This window comes from Sebastes fasciatus, chromosome 22 (assembly GCF_043250625.1).
Source record: "Sebastes fasciatus isolate fSebFas1 chromosome 22, fSebFas1.pri, whole genome shotgun sequence".
Classification (NCBI taxonomy): domain Eukaryota; kingdom Metazoa; phylum Chordata; class Actinopteri; order Perciformes; family Sebastidae; genus Sebastes; species Sebastes fasciatus.
Window position 1 is genome coordinate 8,243,907 of NC_133816.1, and position 16,949 is coordinate 8,260,855.

The window sequence follows — 16,949 nt, forward strand, 5'->3', positions numbered from 1 at the left end:
TAGAGTAGCCTATTAAAGTGTGTGAGAGTTTGTAAAAGGATGTTTTGATATGAATTTACTTCAATTCATCAAGTTTTTGGATTATCAGTTCACCGCAGAGGCATGCGAGAACAACAGTTTATTAATTTTCTAATTTCATCACAAATCATCAAGTCAAATAGCAAACGGAGCAAGTCTCTTTAATTATACATAAATCATTGGCTAAGTGCTATAAGTTACAAAATATACTTTATTGAACTAAAAAACAGAGATGCTCACAAGTAATTTTTTGTCCAAGTCCAAGTCAAGTTTGAAGTCTTGCTACTGGGTCTCCACCACGCATGCCTATCCGCACCCAAATCCGCGTGGCCGTGGCACAGATGGGAGCACCACCCAAGGGGCTCAGACATGAGGAGGAGGGGCGCCAGGCATTATTCAGGCCCGTGCTGCAGTAGAAATGCACGTTGCAACCACGCCCGTGTCAATCACAATGAACCACGCTTTGTGTGGAAATCCCACTGTACCCACGGCACCAATTTGGCAACACCTGGTGGGAGGGCACCGGACTGGCAACCACTGAATCCAAGATGTTAGACATCCAAAGTTTTAGGCATCATTTTTGCTAATTGCACTTTTTAAATGGTAAATCAGCTTAGAGTCACCAATGCAGTGACCCATAAACTTGATTTTATGACTATTTTTTTAGCTCAAAAACATGATAATATAGATATTTTTAGGTGTATTATTAATAAATGCTATTTTAACTGGATATTTTGCATCACCTGATGAAACAAAGCCTTCAGAGTTGACAGTACAGAGGGCAAACAAACAGTTGCTCAATAGTTCCTCCTTGTGGTCATAAAATATAGGAAATGTAAAAACAACACTTGGAGGTATGCTTGCTTAAATGCAATCTTTATTGCTATTTATTGCAATATTTTTCGTATTTTTATTGGAACAATTATAAATATATACAAGTATAATTGATTAACATAAAAATGGCACAAGAGGATTTTCAAATTCAGGTCCAAAATATATCATAAATAGTCTTGGTCTGAAAGCAAAAGTGCAAAACCAGAAATTGTAACACGTGTTGAAGAATTGAGGCATTCCTCATATGATTCATATTCCACATGAATGGAAGAAATGTAGATTGTGTGATGGTCAGAGGTATTCCACTAGACATTAAGGAACAACACCAAAGTGAAAGACAAGTGCAAGTTGAGGGAATTGTGCAGACGCTTTGGGTTGCAGAAGGGTCCAGCTCCATCTCAGTTCCTCACAGGCGTGCTGTTTCCTTTGACTGTCTTCTTCAGGTGGTGATAGTTGGGCAGAATCTTCATGAGGAAGTCCAGCTGCAGAGTCTGAGCCTACAAGATAAAAAAAACAAAAATCCCCGGTTACACAAATGTGCACGCAAGACGACGAAACTCTGTGACTCGCAGGCATGAACAAGCAGACTGACCTGTGGCTTTTCGCTCTGCACACGGCGGATGCAGTTTGAACCGTAAACTACCGTGTTCTCTGGCACGACCTCGCACGTGTTGACCTGGCAGCACGCGCCAATGATGCATCCGCTGGTCAGGATCACGTTTCTCCCAAGATCAGCTGGGATTTCATGTTAGCAGAAAGATGGGTTTTGTTAGAAAAATAAACTAATGGAAGTTAGGGTTGGGCAATATGATGATATTCACTTTGAGACAATATAAATGTATCAACTTTGGCATACTGTTTATACCATGGTTTCTATCCTATATGGCTATATTAATACCTCTGGGTCATTTAGACCAGTGTGTGCAATGTCCCAAATCAATGAGCTGGAATGCTTTATAGCAATGTTGTATTTTTATAAGATTTTTGCATCAATGTGATGACGTACCTTCATTGTGTTAACCATTCCTGACTGTTTTTTTATCGACCATTGATTTTCCAGAAAATCTACAATATCATGATATGTACCAATACTGAGATATAAAATTACATATACCATGATAGAAGATTTGACCCGGGTAGCTCACTCCTAATAGGAATACAGTACGTGTTTACAGTACTTACCTTTAGACTCAATCACATTGTTGTCTCCAATCTTCAAAGCCTGTGAGACTGTAACAGAATCATTAAGGAATTAAACCACTGAATAAGTATTTTAGTCAATGTAAACTACAGCCCGACTGATATATTGTCTGATATTATAATTTTTATAAACACATACTATTATTACGAGGATCATTTAAATTAGTAGTAGTTTATTTTGATCCTTATTAACAATTTTCCAAAAAGAATGCACATAAAAATACATAAATAAATAAAAAATAAGGCATTAAATTAAAAGGAAAACAAAAAATATTGACTGAAGAAGTGTAGATAGAAGCTTATGGTTATTATACCTACTTTGTGGAACCCCACAAGTAACTTTTAACAGATCAGATTTGACATTATTGATTTGTACATATCGTTATCTATCATCAACTCCTTAGCCATGAGTATGCTAACACCATATATCTCCAGTTTCTTAATTAATAAGCCATGATCAATAGTAATGCTTTTTAAAAAGTCTATAAACAACCCCATGGACTAATCCTTGTTGTCCATTGCGGTAGATATCTACTATAACAGTAAATGTGACCAAGATATATACTGATGGACAAACTATATTTGGCAGCCTTTTTCTTGTTATTGCTTGGCTGACAAAACTCAAATAGGCCTATATTATCTGCAATGAGCTGCTAATGTGTCAGTCTGGCTCTATACTGCAGGTATGTATTAAGTAATTTGCATTGCAAAGGATACCGCATCCAACTTCAAACACATTATTGGTCCCAACTGTCATGGTTTTTGGTTCCACTCCCTCTGTGTCTGGCATGATATTCTCTGGATAACTACAGGCACAAACACATGAAATAAGATTAGACGATCAATGCAATGATATGATTGGATTTGGATGAGAACAAGTCCAGGTTCTTTGTTCCTGCACTTAAATTATAATAATTCCTTATAAAACACTCAAAGACAAGGTAGAAAGTTATACTAAATCTAAAAATTTTATTTTATAATATACACAGTTAAAGTTATTCAGTTTACAGCATAACAACTGTAATATAATAAATAGAATAAAATTCCAAAATAAAGATGCAGCTACTTTTCCTTTCTCCCATAAACAAATAACTTAAATACATTAATTAAAAAACTTAAAACTTAATACATAGATTAAATAAATAATCTGTTATAATAATATAATATAATTAAATAAATAATTGGCTATAATAATATAAAAGATACATCTTTTATAATAATATATAAGATAAATAATCTGTTAAAATAATATAATAATATATATATATACACAATAATAATTTGTTATTATGCCAAACAACGTAAAATCAAATAGGGAGATAATGTTGTAATACAATACTGTACCTGTTAATAATAAGTGCCTGCTCCTCTATTAGATTACCCTCTCCAATGATAATAGGCCCTGCCTCTGCTATGATCCGGGCTTTGGGATGGACAACTGTTCTAGCACCTGTAAAAAAAAAAATTTAAAAAAAATTATTGGAGCATACAGATGTTGGATGAGCGATGATGAAAAAATGGCGCTTGTAGTGACAGCTCCTCTCACCAATGGTCACATCTCCTCTTATCTCGCTTTCAACACACACAACAGCTCCAGCTGCAATCTTAGCACTGCGAGAACACACAGAGATCATGTGAAATATTCAAATCAGTGGAATCATAACAGGCAGAATAAACATCACATATTGATCATCACAAGACCGTTACAGTGTCAGCTGAAGTATCCCTATAATAAACATATTGTCTGTCTATAAATAGCCCTATTGGGTGTCGACACCAGTGGTTTTGCAGAATTATCATAAGATGACATTTGTATTTCATAAGAGCTAAAATTAGCTCATAACATAAAAAGGTTAACACCGGTTAAATGTAATTAAGTACCTTTTCTGTGCCATGATTTGCTTGGCGTCTGTCATCCTTGCGATGATGAATAAATGTATCGGTGGTTGATTGTTAATCCTAGTTCAGAGATGGAGCTCTGGGTTGATTACGTTTGTCTGAAGTAAAGCCAGCCTGAACGTTGCTGCCCTCTACTGTATTTTGTAAAGATACAGGTGTTAATATGTATATATAATGTATTATATTATATGTAATGTATTGTTGTTGTTTTTTTCTTTTTTCTTATCTGGACCTTGAGTCTGCAATAAAGTTTGAATTGAATTTAATTGAATTTAATATGTTGAAAAGAAATCTAACCTGTCTACGCTATCTGGTTCATATTTATCTTTATGCAAATCTTTAATATTCATACTACAAATAAGCTTACATTTTATCTAGCTATAGGGCCCATATATCATCATTTATATTCATAAACTACAAAAATGATTACTTTTCCTGTCTGTTTTTTCTAGCATCATTCCATCCACTTCCATTTGTATTCTTTTTCACTACAAACATATATATATATATATATATAGACTTTAATATATATATATTAGAGTCTGAGGAATTTATCGCATGTTACTTTTCTCCTCCTAACCCATGCTTTAGAAAGATATTCAGCAAATACAAAAACATTATCAAAAAGATATTCAATCATCAAGGCTCCAGTCTCCGTACCTATCAAATCTAAACCAGGGACATACACTTTTTTAAATAATATTTGTCGTAAATCATGATATAAAGGACAAAATAAAATGAAAAGAATTTCGTTCTTAACCTCATTTAGTTCACAAGATCATTCGTCTTCAATTACACCTCTGTATCTTCCTGTTTCATTGTGTAGTGATAATATACCACGTCTTAACTGTGCACAAAGTGACCTCTGGCTTTTAGGCAAATTATATTTCACATATTTTTCACATTCGTAATCTTTCTTTTTGGCAATCCAAACTTCCCTTGAGGCTCCAGGTGTGATGCATGCAGTTAGACACACTTGGGATTGCAGTCCAAACAAAGATTACGAAGATCTTAAAAAGGATAAACAATATTTAATATGAAAGCAAAGTATATTTTTTTAAAACAGGCCCAATATCTTGCTTATTAATAGAAACAAACAATAAAAGCTTCTATAAATAAACTGATGTACTGACAATTCAGTTCAGTCAAAAACTGTGTGTTACCGCTCTCCCTGGGGCCCATAAGACCTCTGGCTCCCTGCCCTGATATAGTAATGTTAGAGTGGAAACAAAGCTCCATATTGGATTTCCTATAGTTAAATATAATGATAAACTAATTTTCTACTGACTAGAGCACAAATAATTTAATAACCTGAATATCTAATGGGGCAACAAAAATAGAATTCACACTGCCACACATTGACCTGATTATCTAAATTGATAAATAAATAAATGAATGAATAGATAAAGCCTTGAATATACTGTAACATCAGTTTATGTTTTTGATATAGTACATATTTGTTCTTATATTGCAGTGTCACCATGTCTCCTGCAGGGTGCATCAAACACCGATGAATGGGAACAGATAGAGATGTAGAATACATACAGTTACATTTACTGTAGCCTATAGGTTTGGAGGGAAATCCCTCTAAGCTACATACTGTCTTGGTTTTAACTTAAAAGAAAATGTATTATTTTTTCTAATGATTGTCAAATGAATCCTTATATGGCTTCCACAACACCTAGTAAATAAGAGTCAGTCAGAGAAAGTTTTCCTCTGATGTGATATTAGATGAGTGACCTCTGTTGCAGCTGAATTATGGCCTCATAGTTATAGTTTTACTCTTTTAACCCATCTATTCCCTCCTAAATTGGATTTGAATTGTGTGAAGACAACCAAAGTTCACTATGATAAAACAGGAAATTGAACAATCCCCCTTTTTCAGAATAAAATGTATATATAAACTGCCATGTATGACAACAACCAAAATCCCACCACTTATTATACACCCTTAAATATGTGTTCTTCTAAAAAATGTCTATTCCAAATGGTGGAAAGTTGCCGAGTTACTCAAGTGCTGTACTTAAGTACAGTCATGAGATATTTGTACATGCACTTAACTTGAGTATTAACATTATATGCTACTTTATACTTCTAGTCCACTACATTTTAAAGGAAGTTATTGTACTTTTTACTCCCATTCATCTATATGACAGTTCACATTAAGGTTTTATACAAACAATATGATCAGTTTATAGATTATGTTTTTATTTTTTTATTATGATATTACATCGTTACAGATTAAACTACCCCGCAGTATATTACAAAAAAGTCCTACGGTACTCCTTCACGACTGAAACATATTCCTGAGGCAATTATTGCTTGTAAAATTATATTATTTTAACTGATTGGGGTTAACTTAAACTGATTTAAAAGAGTATAAAAAAAGAAATAGTTTCACGTCAACCACAACATTAAAATGCCTCTTGCATATGAATCTATCAATAATAATGATCCAGTAATATGTAAGGGATAATGTACAGCAAATCGGTCATTGTTGTGAAATAAACCCCAATAGGGTGATGCAGGACCATTCAGAATGTGTATTGTTTCTGAATGAATGAATGAATAATTTATTTTCATGTCTGGTCATTTACATAACCCATCCCTCCTGGGATTATTCAGACACATTAACTAACAACAAATATCAAATATTCCTGCATGGTCATCATCTAACAGCGCAACACACCAGCGTCATCCATACATATAAACATAAACATCATCCAAACATAATGGTAAACATGAACCTCCCACAAATAATGCTAGAGATACTTTGGACTCCTGCAGGCCAGGAGAATGATAGCTTTGTCTTGGAGAAAAATGGATTTCCCTTCGATACATGTATGGGTGAGGGAGATGGCATCTCGTGTTGTACTGGAGAGACTTACATACATAACCAGAGGAAAAGCAGCAGGATTTGAAAATGTTTGGAAACCTTTGTTGGAGTTTCTTGGACGTCAGGGGGCACAGTCAAATTGAAACAGCTGTGTGTTGCTGAGTGCTGTTGTTGAAATTGTTGTGTGTTGTTGTGTTTTTTTTTTTTGTTCTTCTTTCATTTCATTTCATTTCAAAATTTATTTCGAACATGCAGAATACAAAAAAATAAATAAATAAATAAAAACAATGCTCATACCAACAAGTGGACAGTCAGAAACAAATAGTATTTACATACAATGAAAAACGTAAGAAAAATAAATTGTCAACACTTGATGCCTTGATTTACATATTCGAAAAGGAGTGAGAAGAAGTATAAATTTATTTAATCCCAACCCTTCTTCATAAGTCAATTATTAATTGTTAACCGGCTTCCTTATTGAGCCATACATATACTCTAATTAAATTTTCCTAAATTTGTCAAACTATAATTGTTATTATTTATAATTATTCTAACTATAATTATCACCTTTAATCTGTGTCATACAGAAATATAAATTATTATTATCCTTATCAAAATATAAATTTGTTATCAATCCAGAATACCAATTCATTACTTATATATTTATCTTTATCATATTGACTATTTGTTATCTTTTCTTATATGCGCAAATTATTATTTGTAATATACAATTTATAATATACAATATGCACATGCCATACAACCCGCAATATATACATACATACACATACACATACACATATGTACATAGGTATTTATTTATTTTGTCTTATCTTTTATTTTCTTTGTTTTCTTTGTTAGATATGTGAAATACATGAAATGTCATGTCTCTCTTGCTTTGAAATTCTGACTCAACATTTCATTGTATAATTTAATTATTAATATTGTTAGTCTGTCTGTATGTGTATATATGTATATATGTATATATGTAAAATTCAATAAAAAATATTGTTTAAAAAAAATAAAATAATGCTAGAGATACATGTGCATGCTCACTTTCCTGCTCTTTTATTTTGAAATGACTTACCGGAAGTGTCCCTCCTCATTGTGTCTGACTAGACTAGTTGAGTGTTGTAGGAGAGCGGATCGTCTCAGCGGCTCCTTGAACGCAGCAGCAGCAGCATGGCAGCACCTGAACCTGCTTCTCTTAATTAACACTGTAAAGTTAGCTGGTTCTCAACTTTTGTGGAAATATGTAACTGTGACAAACTGTAACATGGAGCAGTCTGCTACTCTGGACATAGAGACGTTGAAGGTAAGCTACCAATGGTGGAGAAAAAGTGCATTTTTGGTGTAATTGGGGAATAGTTTGACATGTTTATTAACCTAGCTTATACAGGACAGGTCAAGGAGGACATTTGATATAACTATTCATGAATTATTTCTCTAGTGTTTTATTCAGCAGTCCAAACTCTCATGAGTCCTCTCTGCTGCAACAGGTGTTTCAATTGTTCCATTAACCAGCTAATTAAAGATGAATGTAAATGTATCTTAACAGTGGTTGCAGGAAACATGGTGATTAATGAGCACTCACCTGTCTGTCTGTGGAGTGTCTTTACATATCTTGCTGTACACCTCATATATCCTATGCATTCTCCTCTCTTGAAGAATCACAGTAATGTGTGACAGCCTATGAATATTCTGCCTGCATGGTTTCTCATTATCATTCCACCCTAGCATGGAGGGAGGGAGGCAGGCAGTAACCTCTGGGTGTACAGTATGTGCATCTCGTCTCTGTGCTGCAGTGCAAAAAAGGCAGCTCGGTGTCAGAAACCTCCACACAGCAGAGCTACTGTTTGGCTGTGCACTCAAGTCCATCCATTTGGCCAGACACACACGCACACACACACACACACACATATATATACACACACACACACACACACACACCACACACACAGCTCTGGGCTTTAGTGGTTAAGTCACGCTTATCAGTCAAGAAATCACTCCTGCTCACAGTGGCTCTGAGCTGATCCAGCACTTAGTGGGGAAAGTCTGCAAGTTTGCCTTTTCCGGCTGATTTGCCATGTTTGTGCTTTTTTTTTTTTTTTATAAATTGTTGGAAGGTGATATTAAAGGATCAGTACTATCTTCTCTTTAAATTAAAACAGAGGCTTTTATGGCATCATTTTTTGTCTGTCTGCCACTTTCCTCTGTGCCTTCGACTGATGAATGTAAATGACGCTGTCCAAAAATGGCCCAGACCGTTTGCTCTCTCCGAGGATTTGCTAGGGATTAGCAAGGAAAAGGCTGTACTGGGGGGGAAAAGTGTCTGTCTGTTTACATCAGCAGTTTGTCGTCTTCTCCCCCCCCCCCCTGCTTTAAAGGCCCTGTTCAGAGTTTTTTTCGACTGATTCAGAGTGTTGAATCGGTCGGCGGTGCCCAATCGGTGAGAAGAAATCACTCTGATTGGCTGTTCGGCTTAAGTGAATCGGTGCACGAGAAGAGAAACGGAAGTGAGGAAAGCAAAAAAATTACAAATATTGTCCAGAAACCCTCACAGGTACTGCATTTAACATAGAAATAAATAATTAAATCATAACATGGCAAGCTGCAGCCCAACAGGCAACAACAGCTGTCAGTGTGTCAGTGTGCTGACTTGACTATGACTTGCCCCAAACTGCATGTGATTATCATAAAGTGGGCATGTATGTAAAGGGGAGACTCGTGGGTACCCATAGAACCCATTTTCATTCACATATCTTGAGGTCAGAGGTCAAGGGACCCCTTTTAAAATGGCCATGACAGTTTTTCCTCGCCAAAATGTAGTGTAAGTTTGGAGCGTTCTTTAGCTTCTTTCTTGACAAGCTAGTATGACAACCTCAAAGTTGCATTAATGCGTTAAAGGGACTGTTGGTAACTTCTTACACGTATAAATCACCCGGGTCGGTGTCGCCTCACTGTGTTGAGCGATGCTCGTTCATGTCTATGTAGAGCGAGCACAAGCGCGAGCCCGACGCTGACTTTCGTTGACTTAACGGCCACAGGTGTCGCTGTTAACAAGCATTTCTGATTCTTACAAACAGTCCCTTTAAAACAATTTGTGGCGTTAAAACGAAATTGCGTTAAAGCGTTATTATTGCGTTAACTTTGACAGCCCTAATTAATTCCCAATCATAATAATTTTTTTTTAGAAAAAGCTATACTTTTTCGTCTACATAAAATGTTATTATTAAGACCTTTAACGAAACCAGCTCTCTGCATTGAAAAAATGATGCAAAGGTCAGAGGTGCCGATGATGTTTGTTGCAGAGAACAAATATTTTTTCATGAAAGTGTCATCAAAAGCAGAGCTGCATATAACGGCGAAAAATAAATTCTCTCTGAAACCCCCCTCTTCAAACAGTCTGTGATGTTCAGTCTTGTTGGCCGGCGCTCTGATTGAACAGCTGCGACCTTTTCCTCGCGCCGGACTTATCAGAGATCTTTGATCCCCGCCGCTCTCGCAGTTACAGTAGGGTTACCTTTGTTGCTTTCAGCTGGGAGGAAGTGTTCCGTCATCCGTCCATAAAGGCCAACCATGCTGCAGGAGATGAAGCCATTGAATGAGCTCCGCCGATATTGTAACTCCACCAGAGATGATGGAGCCACAAAAATTGGATTTCACATCTTAAGAGGAGCGCCTATTGACGGCAGCGCCCCTCGCTCGCACGCTCGATTGTCCCGTCAACAAAATGTGAAATGGTTACATCAATGCATTGAGTTGCACGTATGAAAAGTATAATTGGTTTTCCCAGTTACAGTCGTGCATTCGGGCTTCCTCTGTCTCTTTGATTGGGCTTTCTATCAAACTAAAAGGCCCACAGAACCGAAATGAATAGGCGCTTTGATACTGTGTGACAGACTTGTGGCGTGATTGTGTCTATCCCTTTTTCCCCGTTGCTGCTGCTGCTGCCTCAGCGGTTGTGCAGTGATCTTACGCGGGATGGATGCGCACAAGCTTCGCAGTCATTAACGCATCTCAAATGTTTTCTTACCTCCAGCTGAGGCAGCCCCGCGGGACTCCCGTGGCACCGCTGAGTGAGAGAGCGCCGGCCGATTTGCTGATTAACACCATCAAGCATTAATAACGTCTCATTTTCTTTCATTAGGGGGGATTCTCAGCTGCATTTTGCTGCCTCTGCAGCGTGTCACTGTTTGATCAAAACAGCATGTAGAATATCACCCTCTACGCTAATTGGTGAAGATGAGGCGTGCTGGCAGCGGGTAGGGGACTGCTGGGTAATTGCTGGCTTTTGGCTGGATCCAGCTGTAACGTCTGTAGTCAAAGCTCTGAGGACCCACTCCCCCCCCCGACCCCCCCCATTAGCAAAAGGCAAAGTGACACAGTCAGATCTCAGCACAAACTTAAAGGGGATTGATGATATACAAAGATAAATACGGCCGTGCAACAAATCCACTTGGACTTTTCCAGTGCAGCGCATGATCTACAGAGACAGCAGCTTTTATAGCTTATTGTGAAGCAAAGTTACTGCGTAGGTGTTATGTTTCTATTAATAGAAACTACATGTAATCAGGGCTGTAGGTGGTAAACCATCTGTAGCTTTGAGTAGATTTCCGACCCATCTGTTTGTTGACGTTTGTCTCGAAGCATACCAGAATATATTTTGATAATTTAGAGCTGCACAACTGTCCCTAACCCCTAAACCAGCCTTTAGCCTTTTATGGATGGAGGATTTGCAGATACTCAGAATAATTGTTGGACTGGAATCATTTTTCTCATCTTGTTGTTGTTGTTGTTGTCTGAGTGGAGAGAAAAATGGTCTTTAGACATTTTGTGATTGGAAGTTTGAGCGTTGAATTATTTTTAGTCCCAGACTTCTGATTGTGCGCACATTCATATGGTTGTCGTCAACAGTATCATTTACATTATTTAAGCTTAATTTGTTGTTTTCAGCAACTGTGGTGCAAAATATACCAATCACAAGTGTTGGACAAAACACATAAAAAAAAAAATACATTAACATATTTTACTTAATAAGGAGCAGAACGTCTTTTGCTTTAAAGCAGCGTCATTCCTTCTCAAAGTCCTAAACTATACAGTATGTAATAAGATGTAGGGCCGTGCTTTCATAAGAAAAGCAACTGACTAAATAGTCAGCCGTATCTTTAAATGCAGGAGTAAAACATTGCTGTTAATTGTGTTTAATGCTTCTTTTGACTCAAGAAAGGTAGGGTAAAATAATGAATTTTTTTGGTCTGTGAAGACGTGTTAAATTGTGTTGGACTCCTGATCTCATGAAATCACTTCTGCATTTTTTTTTAGCAATATGTATGAGGACACATAATCACTTTGGTAAGATGCTAATGGAGCATCTGCAGTTTGTATCACAGATACAGGAAACAGGGTGATAGACGACTCGCCAACCCCAGTGTTCAGGAGTGCAGCTTTTTTGGTCTGTGAGTTGTGAGCAGTTCAGTTGAACATTTTCTCCTCTTGGACTGTTTTGATTTGCGGAATTTTTGGAGATCTATACTCAAACAACAAGATTAGGGAAAACTGCAAAACTTCAGTATAATTCTGTGTTCTTACCCAACTAATCATCTTGTGAACCCTTTGTTTGTCTTGTGACTCTTTGTGGGGGTCCAACCAACCCCCAGGTTAGGAACAACTGGGCTGAACAATATGACCTGAAATTAATATCACAATAAGTAACATTTTTCTAATACATCAGTGGATGTTATTTCCTTTCTCGTAATGGCTGATTTCTGATTTGTTTGTCCAAATTATTAACTGTCTGACCTTGTAAAGATTTTGGATTGTGCTTGGGCCATAGACTGTATATAAGAAGAGGACGTAGTCACCGTGACGTTACCCATTGGTTTGTGGACTGCCGTTTTGAAGCCTCGAGTTCTGCGTTTTTGTCCATCGCCATCTTGGTTTATGGCCTTCTGTTTTTTGCAACCAGAAGTGACAGAGGTTGGAGTTAAGTACAACCGAATGCCGAATAAGGCATTTTTAGGCGATCAAAATGTTAATATTAAAAACTGAAAACAAACTGTGAAAGGGTTAAAGTTCTAAGACGAAAACCGAACACCGTGGTAGTGACTTGTCCATCACAAGGTAGCCACGCCCTTAAGCATACTCTGCTAGACCATAATTTACTATATAAACATCGTGCTGTATTGAAGAAGACTTGAAACTAGCGATTGAGACCATAAACTCATGTTTACAATGTTTACTGAGGTAATAAATCAAGTGAGAAGTGGAGTCATTTTCTCATCGACCACTGGCTCGGGCTGATTAGTTGGTTGAATGTCTGGTTTGAGATGTCATCAGTTGTTGCAACTATCATCCGTTTAATTATATTGGATTCTGACAGTTTATTGAAAATTGTTAGGCTATATGAGTAAATGAAGGTTGGTAAGAGATTTATACTTATTTATTTTCTGGCCCTAGACAGTTGCATCACAGTTGCAAACTGCAAGTGTCCATCTGTCCCTGCCAGCGACCTTTAACTGACCACTGCTCCTATTTTCTAATTATTATCAGGACTCATTCTGTAGTAGCAGACAGCGAAAGGGCAAAATGATTAATTATACAGTTTTGGAGTGGTCCTACCCACAATGTGGACACACATTTTTCAGCCACTCTTGTTGCATAACAATGCTTTTGCACACGAAGTGTTAATTGTCAGACCTACTGAAGCCGACACAAACTGATACTGTAAATGGGATTCAACATGGCGTGACGTGCCGCCGCCAGCTCGCTATGTAATCAATATTTTGTTTCTGAAAAGTCAAAGTTGTTTCTCACGCCCGCTGCAGTTGGACATCTCCATCAGTCCAGTCGGGCTTGTTTGCGAGAGTCAGCTGTGAGCGGCATGCTGAAATGACACATTGACAAAACGCCAGCCACTATGCACTCCTCCATTCGCTCTGTGAATAACCCAGCTTTAGGAGGCATGACTCGACCGGGGTAATATATGCATTAAAACTCTTGCAAAGAAATCACAGGATCCACTATCGTTGGGAACAGTGGGTTGCCATAGAAATTACAAGTGCTGAAGTTTCCCTTAGCAACAGTGTATTGAAAATAGACCGATCTGTCCAGCAGGGGCATGGCTGTAGGCTAAAAGATTGGGTTTTTAAACCGTTTTTTCTTGGTGTTATTTGAATGTGTATGCAAGTTTTGAGTGCTTTAGATTCGAGTTAGTCCAAGGATACATCTTGGAAGTTGATCTGTATTAACTCAGTGTGTGGTTTTACTTAACATTGTGGTTGTAAAAAAGTCTCCTGTGACACTGCATTGAGAGTTTATATTGAGCCTTTGTGTAAGCACCTCTCTTAAAGCTCTTGTCCCTCGGCTGTATCACTGGTTAAATTGGAATCATTGACATTTCTAGGCCAGCGACATGGGTCATTTGTATTTGCTGCAAAGTCGCAACATCCATTTGTGAGACATCTGCCACCGCTTGCAGACGTGACCTAAACTGTTGGTCCAAGGAGACCGTCATAAAGTTGTGGGGAAGGCCGAGGAAGACTCTTGTTAGATGCCATGTTGGAAGTGCATTACCCTGTGTTATTATTGTTCTGGTTTAGAGATTGTCCAATCATTCATGCCCCTTCCAAGGAACTCTGTCAATTATGGGAGTGATTTGGAAATGTAGGCTTCAGTGCACAGGCACACATTATATTGTAGTGGCTTTGTAAACATTTTGTAGGAGATATTGCTTCATAAAGTACCATCACAGGCTGAAATTTTGTGTCTTGGTGTCAAAACAGACACTTTCTATAGCATTACTCTTTCTGTAAGCAAGTTAACTCCAGCGTTATCTGAACTGATGAGGTAAAGAGGAGCACAGGTAACAGTTTCTATATTTATTTAAACTTGGGTGAAGTAATTTAGTTAGTCTGGGGGAAAAAAAGTCTTTAACTTGCTGAGCTAAACAATATGTGCTCGCTCTGCCACAGTTAATGAGAGCCTGTCAGGAAAAACATACAATCTAATGATACCTGCCATCAGCGTGCTATGCTAATGACATACTGAGTGTGAATAAAGCATGTGGAGCATCATGGATTCTGACTTGAGTTATGCATCCATTACACCGCTGGTGTCCCACTGGGAAAACTGCACAGGTGTGTCAATTATAGATGCGTGTTTCACGCAATTAAAGCATTTTGTACTGGCGTGATGAATTAATAGTTGCTCCTTGGAAGTATGAGGAAAATCTTTGATAATAATTGGACGTAATAAAACATTCTGCTGCTGCTGCTGGACATTTTATCTTGGTTTTGTACCGGCAGGCGCTTCGCTCTATTAATTATCTATGTAAGAGGCTGGGACGGCAGGCAGCCTCAGTATGAATTCCTCCCAACAACAGCTGAGCCGAACAGTTCAGAGCTCAGCCAGCCTCGCAACTCCTGTGACGGGGAAGTTTCACACTGTCAGCCCGCAGTCACGATCGGCTGGAGAACAGCTACCGCTCGCCCTCGCCTGGACGACCGCACTTGACAGACATCATCCCTCTCTGATCTCAGATCAGAGCTCGCGTGTAGCAGCTTCTCAGCGGCTGGCAGGCACTTAGTTACTCAGGCAGAGTGGAGAACATTTCTCTGGCACCAAATTGACCCTCTTTTCTCATAATCCACCTCCTGTTTTCATTCGTGCTGAGTGGTAGAGAAAAGCAGCCTGTAATTTGTTCATAATGTGAAATTTGATACATGAAGACTTGGGCTTTAGAGATGTCCTTTACTTAAGAAAGTCATGGACTTCACATTTATGCTGGACACAGCTCCATAAAGCCTGCTCAGTGCATGGCGTGGCATGTGAAATGTATTCCTGTAACATTAGAAAGATCTCAGCCAGAGTGGAGCAGTAAACAGATCAGCTGCAGGAAGCTGTCACTCATGGTGACTTTCTTTGTGAGCACAGGGATCCCGATCGACAAAATGTCAAAAAGTAATTAGCACTGAAAATAAAGCTGTGGCATACTATTAAATCCATACAAATTAGTTTTCATTGTAAAGTACGTAAATACAAGCATAACGGTCAAGGACCTTGCTTTTCAGAACCGTAACTTTCTGTTTATTGACCAAACCAAGAAGTGTAAATATGCAATTTTAAACAGCTTTTCTGCTTCTGGGCCAGATATTCCCACAACTTGATCGCTAACTTGTAATCGATGAATCTTGACTGATGATTCCCCTCTCCTGCCGAATGAAACACCACCATTTGGGCTTTTTTTTCCTTCCAGAGTGTGCACTCTGATTTGCTATCTCTTTTAATAAAATGGAGCCACCCAAATGACCTTGTCTTTTAGGCACAGAGTTTGATGAATTACCCTGCTACTGGTTCAATTTCTAAAAGAGTGTAGGGCCGGTGTACCCAGGTATGTCATTATGAAAGTTGCAAACAACGGAAAATAGTAATTTTCCCAAAACACATCTGCAACCCTTATTAAAACAATAAATAAATCAATTGCCCAGTGTATTCACATCCCCTTCTCACTCCATTTAATCACCAAGCATGGTATGTTTCAGTAATACCCCAGCTTGAATCCATGCCTTGCTCTCACCTTTTGCTCTTTATGGAGTAGCACCACTTTTCAAAAATAATTGTAAGATTACCCAGCCATGCCTCAGGCCAGAGTCATTTTTAGTGGTGCTTAGCTTGCAAGGTAATAACCGCTAACAATATGTGATTGCTTCTGTTCAGTGAATATATTCTCGACAGCCAGCTAACATAAACGCTCCTGTCTGTGTTTGTTTTCCAGATTACCCAGGAGCAGTTTATCCTCGCGTCCCAATCCCTGCATCTCCAGCGACCAGGCTGTGACGCCGTGTACCCGGTGGGGCTGTACGGCTGGCGGAAGAGATGCCTCTACTTCTTTCTGCTGCTGCTCCTGGTCACCATGATAGTTAACCTGGCCCTCACTGTCTGGATCATAAAGGTCATGAACTTCTCAGTGGTGAGTACAGCACGGCATCGCCTAAAATAAATCCGAGTCTGTTAGTTATTATTTAACACAATGACAATATGCAACATATTCGTGAGTGAGTTAGCTTTACAATAGCTGCTGTTTATTGTGAATTGGTGTGACACTACTTACTGTTCTTAACTAGTGTTTCCTGGAAAAATCTCCATTATAGGGCTGCAATTA

General features: G+C 38.2%; 2 protein-coding genes across 5 annotated transcripts in view; one reads left to right on the forward strand and one right to left on the reverse strand.

Moving 5' to 3' along the window:
* Window positions 1-276: 276 nt before the first annotated feature.
* On the reverse strand, window positions 277-8,632 carry LOC141760890 (dynactin subunit 6-like). 3 transcript variants are annotated; one of them, XM_074623988.1, is made up of 7 exons: window positions 8,382-8,632; window positions 3,599-3,663; window positions 3,397-3,502; window positions 2,770-2,858; window positions 2,035-2,082; window positions 1,445-1,587; window positions 277-1,349 (listed from the first exon to the last, which is right to left on the reverse strand). In XM_074623988.1, exons 1-7 carry the CDS (start codon window positions 8,525-8,527, stop codon window positions 1,251-1,253), a joined length of 696 nt encoding a protein of 231 aa, XP_074480089.1. In that variant the 5' UTR covers window positions 8,528-8,632; the 3' UTR covers window positions 277-1,250. The 3 variants fall into 3 exon arrangements, with proteins under 3 accessions (XP_074480089.1, XP_074480090.1, XP_074480091.1); XM_074623989.1 differs by lacking the exon at window positions 8,382-8,632 and adding an exon at window positions 7,844-7,989; XM_074623990.1 differs by lacking the exon at window positions 8,382-8,632 and adding an exon at window positions 3,934-4,075.
* Window positions 7,968-16,949, forward strand: part of LOC141760889 (zeta-sarcoglycan-like) — a 49,859-nt gene continuing 40,877 nt past the window's right edge. For both annotated transcript variants that reach the window (XM_074623986.1, XM_074623987.1), the window contains exons 1-2: window positions 7,968-8,102; window positions 16,563-16,757. In XM_074623986.1, the coding sequence (XP_074480087.1) occupies window positions 8,064-8,102; window positions 16,563-16,757 (234 nt within the window). In that variant the 5' untranslated portion in view covers window positions 7,968-8,063. The remainder of the gene's footprint in view (window positions 8,103-16,562; window positions 16,758-16,949) is intronic.

Coding starts and splice junctions, on each gene's coding strand:
- LOC141760890 (XM_074623988.1), bottom strand. CDS start 8,527: ATGCTAGGGTGGAATGATAATGAGAAACCATGCAGGCAGAATATTCAT. Junction 2,859..3,396: donor CAGGCACTTATTATTAACAG/GTACAGTATTGT, acceptor TTGTGCCTGTAG/TTATCCAGAGAATATCATGC. Junction 1,588..2,034: donor CAATGTGATTGAGTCTAAAG/GTAAGTACTGTA, acceptor ATGAAATCCCAG/CTGATCTTGGGAGAAACGTG.